The following is a 12,910-nucleotide window of genomic DNA, read 5'->3' on the forward strand; positions in this document are numbered from 1 at the left end:
TGCCTCTGTGTCCTCTGTGTATTTGCATTCCTTTGACTTTCTGCTCTCTTTTAAGCAAAAACAAAACCCTTAAAGCAGTGGAATGTAACTATGCCTGGGTCTCTGTCATAAACCACAGACTGAGTCACGATGATATGTGTTGTTCATGGGTTTTGACACAGCATTTTTATAGAAACAGCATAGAGAATCCATCTACAGGAAATATGCCATAAAGAGAGAGAGAAATAGAAAGTGAGAGAGGGGAAAAGATTAGACGTAAAAGCATTAAAATGTAAAAAAATAAATAAATAAATAAATAAAACTTTGCTCAGCCACAATGCATAAACTCTACTTCACACCCGCCTCTCATCACTGGGAAAAAATAACTGACCAATAACTGCCGCAGCGCAGTTATGGATCAATGGTCCGGTGCCTGGTTCCCAATTTTTTTCTCAACTTTTGCCACATCCATATCATGTTTATACTGCACCCTGTAGACCGGAGTCTTTTACTGCACTCTCGTTCTACTGCTCTTACAGGAGGTAAACATTTGTTTGGACCAATGTACTATAATGACTCTGCTTTACAATTAAACACAAGTAAAAATCAAGGCTGGCTATTGAAAATAGAAAACAGAAACTAGATGTCCTGTAATTCAAATAGTTACAACAGCATGAAATATTAACACTTTTAATATGTTTTAACAAACTCTCCATGCACAATCGGCTTCTCCGTGTAACAACTGTAACTTAAGTGTGATATCTAAAATAAAGTGTTGTGTCTCCTGTGTCTCTAACACCTGCATTGATGTCATAGTGATCAAGATTTATACAGAAACCCTGTGTGAAAACTTCATAGAGTTTGAAAGACTTGAAAAACATGGACATATACCAGGCAGACAGGCTCCCACAGAAAACATGACACCGAGTTGCATTATGGGAAATGTAGGATTAATGGGTTTTGTAGCTCAGCCCATATTATGGAGTGAAGGTATCTCATCTTCTGCTGTTTGGATTTAGTGTCTCCAATGTTAAAAAAAAGAGTCAGACACTACTTAACTGGTGTTTCCCTTTAACTTACAGGCCAACACGGAAAGAGATGTCATAGAAGTGCACTGGATGAAACCACACCAGCTATTATTGTATCCATTACTGAGCGTTCATGTAAACTGACTCCCCTCTATTTCAAACAGACATGAGTGATACAGATGAAAGCTTCAGAAAAAGGCAAGTGTAAGAGGATCATGAGTTGAGATTGTTTTGTCAAAGCATTTTTGTTGCTGCTTTAATATACCCCTTCTTTGTAAAAACACCCTGATTTTCAAATGATAACATAGGTAGTTTATAAGTTTTGTTTGTAATGATATTACTGGATCCTATGAATATCAAATTAATTTAATCTAATGTTACCCCCCTCTTAAACTGGAAATTGTATCGCTCTTCTTCTTCTGATATATTTCTAGTCCCTTTTTGTGACAGCAGAAACTGGGGAGAATTGTGTACACGGTCAAACACCTTTTACTGCAACATGTGGTGTGTTGTATTACACATCAAAATCTCGCCTTCTTTCTCCTCTTGAAAACCTCAAAACACACAGCACAAAGCCTCACAAAAAAAAACATTCAGTTGCTCTTTTTGTGAACAGCTTTTCTTTAGCAGACGAAACACCATAAAGATCCCTAGAGACACAAAGGACAGGACGAAGTGTCCTCACTTGTGTGACCTTAATAAAAAAGCCTTTCATAGAGGCCAATTAACGAGAGAAAGGGTCTCTTGGAGAGGGCGGGGCCACATCTTGGTGAACACTTAATATACTGACCAAATCCAGCCCTCAAACCTCTCACACACTCTCTTCATTTGAACAGGAATAATGAAATACCGAGCTGTCTGATATGAAAAACAATAGGAAAGACAAAATATGATGGTGTCAGTTTCCAGAAGGCTCACATCTGTTTATCTAATGCTCATTCAGGCGGTTGTGCTTTTTATGATTCGGTCATGAACATTTTTTGTACGCTAAAAGGACACTGAACCTGAAGCTGTAAATAGAAAAGCCAGAACATGCAGTCACACTCTCTCCACACACACAAACGTGCTTTGTTCTGTTTCCTCTGTGTGGTTTTTGGCCTTTTGTTGGACACAAACCCAGAAATTTTCTCTTCTCTGCGATGACTTTTTGACACATAATGGCTGGTTCACTCAGGCAACACTGACACACGGAAAGTTGGAAATCAAGCTAATACCTCCAAATGAGAAATAGGTGGGCGTCTTGAAAACGATGGTAAGTGATTTTGTGAAATGCTTCGTTTAGTTTTTGCCCAATAATTTTTTCTTCTTTAAGATTTGATAATTACATATTACAATTAACTTTGGCAAGCCATCATAAGTAGGACGGAACTCCAGAGATCCATAATGTTTGCAGTTTATTATTAGTATTGTAAGTTAACGAGTTCCCATCCTATTTCAATCCTACTGGTTGATGGCAAGCCTTGGGACAGATTTACTGTGAGTCATCATCGTATCTATCTATAAATCTATTTTGCTCACCGTGTGGTTGGACAATGTCACGTGCGGTCCTTATATACCTTACCTCTGCCTCTCCTATCTCCCTATCTGTTGAGAAATTGTAAGCAGCCATTGGCCGAGGACAGAGTCCTTATATCTTTATCTGCACATCTGGCCATGTCCCGTCTCCTCCCTCGGTCACATATTCGGCCTTATGTTGAAGCAGCAGCTGCATATGTTGCTTCAACATATAATAAATGTTATTGGTTGGGGATCTTTTTTTTTCAGTGCCAACCTGTTGGTTAAATAAATGTGGGGTCAGAGGTCAAATTTTAGAAGTGAGATAATGATATGTATATATTTCTATTTCTTTTCTTTGACATTTAAATACATTTTAATTGTAGTTTTTCTTTTTGTTTTATTGGTGTGTTTTAATATTTAATGCGATCAGAGCAGGGATTTAAAATGGACACAGGAAGTTGCTTAAAACAGTTATTCACATCTAAGGGGGACGTTGGCTGTGAAAAGAGACAATTCAACATCACAAAACATTTCTTTGAAATGCAGTTAATTAAAAACTAACCAGCAACCAACTGTAGCTGCTGCTGCTCAGCGGCTGTGTCAATGATCGGACGGAGCTGTGCGGAGGAGCAGACCTACAACATCCGGGCCACAGGCAGCTCGCTCGCGCAGACACGGAATGGCGGAGGTAAGAGAGCGAAAAACGAGGAACGCGTCGAGGCGAACGACGGAGAAACTGGACCGAGCGCGAGACTCGTGTCAGCCCGCGCGCGACAACGCGACCGTTAGCGGGTTTCGCCGGCCGGTGGGCGCCGGGTTAAAAGGGGGCTACGGGGGCAGTGAAACCCGGGGAAGTAAAGGGACGGGGGGGGGGGAATGGAGAAGCTCTCCGGCGAACAGCGCCTCTCTCCGCGTTCTTGGCTCTTTTTTTTTTTTAAAGAGCCTCCGCCTCGGCGGCGAAGCCGTAGAAAACAATGGGGCAGCGGCGGCGGCAGCGGCGGTGCTGAACTCGTCCAGGTGCGCGGCGGAGCGGAAGAAAAAGTTGCGGCGGCGGAACTCCGCGGCCGTCCGACAACACATATGTGGACAACTAGTTGCGTTTCCTTCCCGCGGCTGCCCGACGGCGAGCCGGCGCGGAGGAGGAGACGTTCAGCACCAAGTCACAGGAAAGCGCCGCTGGTCTCACACACGCACACCGCGACCCGCGGCCGGGACGGAGCTCCGGCGGCACTCCGGCCACCTCTGTGTCCGGACACGGTGGCGCTAACTTGGGACTGTTATCTAGCGAGGGGCGGGGTGGTGCAGATCGTCCGTGTGGCCTCCAAACAAGTTTTTACCACTTCTGGTCGAGTCTGATGTGGCCTCGACTCGGATGTCCCGCATCACGCATCACACACACACACACACACACACACACACACACACACACACACACACACACACGCACACACTCCTCGTCCGTCTTAATCCCTTTACCTCGGAGCCCAGGTGTGGAACATCCTCACGCAAAAGACAGATGCAGCTGTCAATTTCCTCTATACATATTTTAAAGAGATGCACAAATGTCAAAGCAGAACCAGAACAAGCTGTAACCTACAGTGAGTTCCTCCCTGGGACACTTGGTTCCCAACAAAAGTTTTCAGAAGTAAAAAACAAACAAACCAGAGTCTGTAGTGGGATGAGCCACTATTTGATCCCATGGGGGGTGTGTGTGTGTGTGTGTGTGTGTGTGTGTGTGTGTGAGTGTGTGTGTGTGTGTGTGCGTGTGTGTCCACACACACACACACACAGGGATGTGCTATTGTATTGCATTCTCATGCTGCTTTTTTACGTGTCTTCTGAATGTTCATACTAATAATAGTGTGTGTGTGTGTGTGTGTGTGTGTGTGTGTGTGTGTGCGTGCGTATGCGTGCGAGCGTGCAGGTGGGTGAGAAGCCTCCGAGGACGAGCGCAGAGGTTGTGGCCTAACGGCGAGCGGACGGGGCACAGCGGTGATGAAGACCCCCTCGGCGGGAGCAGCAGCAGTGTGTCCAGGCCGCAGGAGGAGGAGTCGGGGGTGAACGCTCCTTCGCTCCATGAAGATGACAACACAATCCCACACTGTACGGTCACGTTCAGCCACGTTCTGTCCACGTCACAGCCGCCCGCTTAAAAACACCACACACTCTTTACGACAAAATTTGTCCATGGCGTTTAATTTTTTCCGTGAGCATTGGAACTCAAAAGCCGAATCACTAGCGAACACACTATCACAGTGATAAAAACCCTCTTTGGTATTTTTTTGCTTCAAGAGTTTGAAAATATTAATGTAGCAACAAATTCATACGGTAATATAGGACATTTTTACCTTGAATAACATGAATCAACTAATGGACTTAATAAATAGTTATAGTTCTGGTGCTATTTGCAAAATGATGTGCATAATTTGTACCACGGCAATCTGAGGTCCAAAATTGTTGTTCAGGTTATGTAAGTGAACGCAGAAACATTATTTAGGTGCGAACAGTAAAATACTCTGTTGTCACACAAGCTAATCGGTTAAATTTAGATTAAAAAAACTTTAGTATAGTACATGTAGTGCGTAAAGGTGTGAAAGTTCAGAGTCAGAGTCCGCAGTTACAGTAGACCTGCTGGCAGGAGTTGCAATTACAATAATTATTTTCACCATTTAAATGTGTTGGTGTCTCATTTTTTTGTAAACCCCTTAAATTTAGTTATCACTTGACATACATTACATTAGAATTTAGACAGTGTTGTTCTGATGCTGGTAAAAACCTAATGAATCGGCTGTACACTAGACCCATCCAACATACAACAAAACACAAAGAAATATGGCGTAGCTAAATATCTCATTGAAGACAGTTGAAACAGTATTCCTCTTCCCAAGTTGCATTGACAAGATCAAACATCAACTTCAACCCTTATCCTGGAGCCTTTTCCTTAAAGGGTCAACTGAAGTTGCTTTCAGACATGCACTGAAGTCCAGAGTGAGCCCATATGAGAGTACAGCAGGACAATCTCCGGAATATTCAGCTGAATGTTCCGGAAGTTTTCCTGCTGTTGTGAACTCGTCTGACTCGGACAATCTCTGGCGGCGTACCAGAGTACATTTTCTGGACATTTTCAAGAGTTCATGTCTGAAAACAACTTAAGTTATCTGCACAACTTTGATGATTCAAATTTAAGTCTCAGTGACTCTGCAAACTGAAAAAAATCCTCGAGTGCCACAAACGTTGTGCTGTCTAATATGTGGAGGTCATTTTCTTTCACCCAAATCTCTCTCTCTCTCTCTCTCTCTCTCTCTCTCTCTCTCTCTCTCTCTCTCCACCTGTCGCCGTCTTCCTCTGTGACGCTCTGCTCGTAGGCCGGTGAGCTTCCCTTGGAGGAGCTGCTGGCTCTGTATGGATACACAGTGTCAGATCCAGAAAAGGAGAGCTGTCAAACGGCTGCCAGCCTGCCAGGCATGACACTGGACAAGGTGAGACATAATCCAGGCCATACGAGCACATGCACAAGGCCTCGTTCGTAGTACTACACGTTACTCGCAAGTCATCAGAGATCGGACTGGTCAAATTTACATTACAAAATGCATTGATGTATAGAGGAAGATGATTGATTTCTGAACCTTTTTTTTTCTTCTCCTTTGTTCTTTGCTGTGCTCTGCTATACTCTGTTCAGGATCAGATAACTGAGGATCTCTTTCCTGGCGAGGAGGAAGAGGAATCGTCAGCTGATGATCTCACCCCCTCAGTCACCTCAAACACCTCAGATCTGCTCCGCCATCTCCAAGGTAACAAACACACACACACACACACACACAAAGATGTACATGACTATATAACATTTAACATGATCTCAGTACTCCCAGCATTTCTCATGGGACACCTTAAACCCACTTGCACAGTCTGGGAGCTTTTTTTTTCTGATGAAATTTTTCACTGTTGTAATAAAAAGAGGGGACATTCCTTGAGCCTCTGCTTTTGGTGGAACATTTTCCCCTTGGTACATTTTAAAATCTTTCATTTGCTGAGAGTGCAGCGTGTCACTCGTTACAGGACTTGCCAGGGTTTATTGTGTTAGGGTGCTTTATGAAACCTCTGATTTGTTTCTGTGCGATTTCATATGAGGCAGTCTCCGTCTTGATAACAGCATCTACTGCTTTATTAGCCTCCTGTCCATAAGACTGTGGGATGTCATCGGCACTGCAACATTTTATTAAGTCAAGGATATTCAATATATTCAAACAACCCCGGGTTGTGATTCTATGTGAAGTGAATGATTTCTGCATTTCTGCTGAGTCCACAGAATAGCCTGGAAACTAAATATATGGCAGGAATGCTGCTTTTGTGTCCTTTATTTATTCAGGAGAGGTTGACTAAGAACACAAAGGTAAAAGCGAAAGAGAAAAGCCTTGTTCGACTTTGGTTCCTCTCTCTTTTATATCCACTGCTTCATCCTGGATTGTATTTGATACTGAATTACATATGTTACATTTTTATTTTGTATGTCCACCCTGTCTCATGCAGCCATCACAGCTGATTTTCACTGGAGAAAGAGAATTGGATCTGAGTAGGATTTTACCTTGTGAAGTAATGGTTAATAATAAATGGGAGGGGTATTGTGTTTTGTTTGCATAGCGATATGACTTCAAGTTGGCATCAAGAATTTTGAGATGATCTTGACGTACAGTCTTAGAATCGATCCCCTGATCCTCCTCTCTGATGTTTCGTTCCTTTAAGGTGGAGACAAAGACACATTAGTCAGCTCATCAGATGAGGAATCCGACGATGCCTCTATTCCCTCCAACGAAGAGCACAAGGTAACACCACTGTGCCACAACACATATCTGACTTTAGGTCAAAGAGACGTTAAGCATACAGTTCGTTCAGTGTGTTGCAGTTCACATGTATGTGTGGGAGAGAGAACCACAAAACAATATCAAAACAATAAGGCAATAATGAAAGATTTCTTATGAATTATTAGATAATGGGTTGGTCTTACTTTTGATCCAGTGAGCACTGGAAGTCTTCACAACTTCAACAGCTGTACACACGCTTCCTTATTTGCATTTATGAACCTCACACTGCTTTGCAGTGAACTAATATCGTATATTGCAGGATTACCTAATAGGAACAAAATACCCGGAATCCAGATCTAAAATAACCTGCTGGTCATTGTACCTGATTTAGTCAAAGCAAAAAAAATCCAGCACAATTTTCATTTACACAAGTCAAGGAAAGATCTAGCAGATCTCATGTGTGACCCATTTCAGAACTCTGTCTTTTGATTTTTCCTCTCAGGAGATCATGGTTGGCTCCATGTACCAGGCAAAAATCCCTCCACTCAGTCCGTATAGCCACCAGGAGAGAGGTAAGCAACATATTGTCATCATCCTGGAAATATAAACAAACTTTAAAGTTGTTTCATGTAGATCTAGTGTAAAATGCTGAATATAATTAAGTCGGTTGAGATGACTCTGTTTTTTCCTCCAGCCTACAGCAGTGAGGACCAGTTGCTGTGGAGGCCTGATGTTCTGCCGGTGCAGGAAGTGGAGAAGTTCTTGCTGAATACGCAGAGACCACGTGGCCGGGAGGGGGCAGCATGCACAGTGATGCACGGAGACACTGTCCGAGACAACGAACAGGTACGGTCACTTGACATTTCATCCCACAGGACACTGTCAGCCGTGTTAAGTGTATTTCCAGCTGTTCTCCAGCTGACTGGTTACGTATGACTCGCATGATTTTGAGCAATACGTGTTTTTGGAAAATAATCTTATATACGAAGATATTCTTTTAGCCCATTATTATTTCCCTTTTGACTTTCAGGCACTGTATGAACTAATAAAATGCAACTTCAGTGCAGAAGAGGCACTGAGACGACTACGCTTCAACGTCAAGGTGTTCAGTGGTGAGAAACTTTTCTGTTGTTTTAGGTTTTCCAAGCATTTGTGCATTTGTTCATCTCGATAGCTCATTCTTCAGATGGAATCTGAAAAAACCTGCCGTGCTCTACAGAGTCACTTTGTTCGAGCAAAAATCAGAGCTTTCAAATGCTCAATTCTTTTACTGCAGAGTATCTTACCGAGCCTTGCAGTTAGAGAACCTCAAAACATTTAAAAGCTTTCCTGAGATTTGTGCAGATGTGCTTCAGATAACGGGTGGGGAAACTAGCAGGGCTGAAGATTCTCATCAAGCAGGTGAAGTCAGTGGACACACCGCATGATATACAGAGGCACATGTATTCCCCATTCTTCCAATAGAAGATACTGCTTCAGTGAAACACCAGCTGCTGACCTCAGCGCTGCAGAGGAGCAAAAGTTGTGACCTTGTGACCTCTTATTCAGCAGCGAGGCTCCACTTTAAGTTCAAGGCCCTTGATGTAGTTTGGATTTGGGTGGAGAAAAGCTGCCCACTGCTGTGCCAAACTAGGGAATACCCATACCCCTTCCCACACACTGCACATGAGAAAGTTTTTTGATTTGTTTTTTGTTTTGTTTTTTTTGCAATAGGCTCATGCAAGACAAAATACAGGTCAAAGCTAAAAATGTCATTGCTGCAACTCAAAGACACAAAACCCTGATGGCATTAACAATTATACTCAGAAGCTATACTCGTGAATTTATTTGTATGTGTAGTACTATAATTCCCTCTGGTGCTCTCTTTAGATGAGCTGTGTGCCTGGAGTGAGGAGGAGTGCAGGAGCTTTGAGCACGGCTATCGAGTTTACGGGAAAAACTTCCACCTCATTCAGGCAAATAAGGTGAGTTGGCAGGAGACGAGATGATGAATCTTTCCTATGGTTTCTTGTCCCAAACCTGATCGATGATTTACCCGATGTACTCATTTGAAATACTTGATGACGTCACATTCTGTTGCTTAAAGCATAAAAAAAAGCACCTTTCCACCTCCTCAGGTGCGAACACGCTCTGTGGGCGAGTGTGTGGAGTACTACTACATGTGGAAGAAGTCCGACCGCCACGAGTATTTCACCCAACAGACCACCAGGCTCAGCCGCAAGAAATACAGCCTGCAATCAGGGAGCATGTAAGTGTTTGTCTGATAAATATGTACAGAGATTAAGCCGGAGCTGAAACGTACATGATTTTTGGACGAGCATGTGAGTTGCAGTGTTGGAACCCGTGTGATGCCTTATGCCAGATCCCCACTGTGTTCCTACTGATGGGGTGCGGAGAAGGTCATGTGACTTGCTGGCAATTAAAATACATGTTGTGTTGTGTGTTGCAGGGAGGATGGTGACCAGGATGGGGATGTTGCAGAGCTGGAAGGAAGCAACAACTCCTCAGGCCTGTTGTCTCACAGTTCCATGGGCCCCAGGCAGCTCGAGTCCCCGTTACCGCCGCAGTCCAACTTGGACCTGGACAAACGAGGTAACTTGTCTCTCTCACATGTCACCTGATGTTCATACTCATCAAAACATTTGGTGACCCCTCGTAAGGATGGGGGCTTTACTGTTTTGTCTCTCCACAATTTTTTCCAGGTTTTCCTTAAATTTTTCACCTGTCTCATTATAATAAACAATCCTACACAGTGTGTGTGCCTGGAGGATGGGGTTTTCTTTCTTAAAACGTGAAAACCATAAAGCTTAAACTTTACATGACACGTCAACTGCATTTTCTGATACCCATCATGCAGTTCTGTAGATTTTATTTTTTTTCCTTGAATTCCTTATTTTGATGACACGGTTTGCCCTTTATTTTGACATCACATTTTCATTATTTTGTGTTCTCATGTTATGAATCATTTTGTCTCCTCTCCTTTTGTTTTCCCCATTACCCCCATTATTTCCTTGGTGTGTGTGTGTGTGTGTGTGTGTGTGTGTGTGTGTGTGTGTGTGTGTGTGTGTGTGTGTGTGTGTGTGTGTGTGTGTGTGTGTGTGTGTGTGTGTGTGTGTGTGTGTGTGTGTGTGTGTGTGTGTGTGTGTGTGTGTGTGTGTGTGTGTGTGTGCGTGCATGTTGACACATGGTGCTCCAGAGGAGGAGGGCCGTCCCCGGCGCAGACGAACTCCCCGCTTTCTTTTAAAGCCGTGAATTCGTCCACACAGGCCTCCGAAAGCAGGCTGGGCCTGCAGGTAAAGAATACGGGAAAACCTGAGAAAAGACGAGAAATAATGTTGTGCCTGGGTTTAAATAATTTACAAAGATAATGTCAGATATCATACATTACTTGAATGAATCCAGCCCTTCCGCTCATAAATTGTTGTTTTTAATATACATACATATTCTTCTTGTATAAGTGGTTGACTTGAAAATGCAACTCACAAGGCTGCAGGTAAACACAAGGTATTTTATCCCACGGCTTTCTCTTTAAGAGGCACTTCAACTAATTTACTGTACGTTTTTTTTCTCCTAACTAGTGGTGGTAAATTAGTTAGTAAGTGCTACAGCTGGATAAATGTGTTTCTTTTTCATCTCCGTATGATGAAAGGGAAGTTTCTGAAGTGTGAAAGTGTGTTCTCTCTGTACACAAGTACACATGTACATGAAACCCACAGCATGAGAACATTATTGGAGCTTCAAATGAATACAATATATAACTGCAATAACAGAAATTTCATCAATCGCTCTATGAACTCCTCTGCACCTGTCCAGATGGAGAGTTGGTGATGGAGCTGTGTGGAGACGGATGTCCCGGGCAGCTGCTGGGCTGTCCCTTCTCCCTGCAGCCCATGGACGACCTGCGAGGAGATCCTGGCTCAGAGAGCTGCTGCCCCTCAGCTCCAGTCCAGCTCAAGTCCCAGCCCTCCGCCCTGAGTTCCCAGTCGGTCTGCGGGAGCTCTCCTTGCTGCCATGATGACCACTGCCTCCCAGGCTTCTGCTTCTACCGGCTACACATGCGGGGTGGACCTTTTGTTTCCGAGGACCCTCACTGTGCAGCCGGCGGTGTGACCGGGGCCCCTCGCGGGCTACAGGTGGAGTTTAGCCTGCCGTCGGCCTCTCCGCCCTCATCTACTCTCCTCCCGTCACACTTCCAGGCAATCGGCAGCCTGCTGCTCCCCGCCGCTGTCCAGCATTCACGCTCTCTTACTCAGTGAGGAGGGAAATGGGGGAAATCCAAGTGAAGTGGTACTTTCTGTGGTTTGCCCTTTGTCTAAATCATTGATTGGTGTTGGCATTTCCAACAGGCTTAGAGAGCCCAGGACAAAAAGTGCATTTACCTGACTTGATGAAAAAGTAAGGACCTGCGATCTGTGCTGACGAGCTGCTGGTCCACCTGAAGCCTCTTTTTAAACTGATACACTTGAACTTTCTGTCCATTGTGGAAGTGTTAATCACTGCTGTCGGGTGTCGATTGTGTGTTTATTTATAACAGTTTAATACCCCCAACCTGCACCAGGGCAACTCTGTTGACTGGCCGTCATGAACACACACTTGTGGAAGCAAGGCGCAGCGATAAGCGCTGCGGTGGCCAGAAGCAAGCCAGACGCAAGTTGTCCGTAGTCCCGTGTGACTGACAATGTGAACAACTGTTTGCTCTGTTTTCTTATTTATCACGATGGAGAAGTTTGACTTTTGAAATTCAACAGCCAATAACGTTTCCTTGTGCTCTGCTAATTGCTCAGCTCTTTTTTGCCATCGCAGCCGTTTGAGATCTCTCTGACCTGTGTCAGGTGAACATAACTGCTGGAATTATGATCATAGAGTCAAATCTATCAATTCAAAAAATACTCAATAGTTTATTTATTACTTAAAACGTCCTCTACCCAGCTCTGATTGTCTCTTTTCTCTCATTACCATGCTTCACTGAACTTCCAGCTGTCTGTGAACTTTTGGCACTAAAGTCAACCATTTTCTTAGGTTTATTTAAACACGAAACAACGAAGGAGCAACAAGAAAAATAGATTTAGAATTTTGCCTTTTTCCATCCTTGTTCTTCCCAGATGATTTATCTAGTGATTATTTTTAAACATGCAATGCTTTGTCATCACTTCTGACCACCGTGTCTGTCACATTGAATATTTAGTCGAATGAAGAGCCTGTTTGACCTGCAGAGTAGGCGTCGCATGAATTTGCATAAATGTCAAATATACATGCTGAGATAGGTAAGTCACTGAATCCAAATCCGATTTTCTCAGGTTCCACAAATCTCCGCGACTGTTCCGTCAGGAGCTGACCTGCTGTCGTCGGTGAGGTCAGGTGTCTGATGCACACAGTCAGTAGAGTGCTGATGTTTTTTAATTTTCTTTGATCAAGACAACTTGTTGGTAAAAATAAAACCAGAATTAACCGTTATTTTTTTTTGCATCTTGAAGCCGCCTGTGAAATCCAAGGAAGCAACATCCAAGTAATGTCCGATCCATGAAGACATGTAAACAGAAGAATGGCAGCAATATCTTTAGTGTCAGAGCTCTGTCGCTCTCTCTTTCCCCTCTGAGCATTATTAAT

The 12,910-nt window shown here is 43.6% G+C and overlaps 1 protein-coding gene across 4 annotated transcripts; it reads left to right on the forward strand.

Annotated features, from left to right (window-relative positions):
• The first annotated feature begins 3,056 nt into the window (after positions 1 to 3,056).
• On the forward strand, positions 3,057 to 12,757 carry mier2 (mesoderm induction early response 1, family member 2). 4 transcript variants are annotated; one of them, XM_035647233.2, is made up of 13 exons: positions 3,058 to 3,192; positions 4,429 to 4,607; positions 5,870 to 5,983; positions 6,184 to 6,295; positions 7,245 to 7,324; positions 7,806 to 7,875; positions 7,998 to 8,149; positions 8,334 to 8,415; positions 9,173 to 9,267; positions 9,421 to 9,551; positions 9,753 to 9,895; positions 10,500 to 10,596; positions 11,117 to 11,253. In XM_035647233.2, the coding sequence occupies exons 2-12, from the start codon at positions 4,581 to 4,583 to the stop codon at positions 10,553 to 10,555; spliced, it is 1,062 nt and encodes a 353-aa protein (XP_035503126.2). In that variant the 5' UTR covers positions 3,058 to 3,192; positions 4,429 to 4,580; the 3' UTR covers positions 10,556 to 10,596; positions 11,117 to 11,253. The 4 variants fall into 4 exon arrangements, with proteins under 4 accessions (XP_047192878.1, XP_035503126.2, XP_035503127.2 ...); XM_035647234.2 differs by lacking the exon at positions 3,058 to 3,192 and adding an exon at positions 3,411 to 3,521; XM_047336922.1 differs by lacking the exon at positions 10,500 to 10,596 and having other exon boundaries at positions 3,057 to 3,192; positions 11,117 to 12,757.
• The last annotated feature ends 153 nt before the right edge of the window (positions 12,758 to 12,910 follow it).

The sequence above is a fragment of the Scophthalmus maximus genome, chromosome 13, assembly GCF_022379125.1.
Source record: "Scophthalmus maximus strain ysfricsl-2021 chromosome 13, ASM2237912v1, whole genome shotgun sequence".
NCBI classification, from domain to species: Eukaryota; Metazoa; Chordata; class Actinopteri; order Pleuronectiformes; family Scophthalmidae; genus Scophthalmus; species Scophthalmus maximus.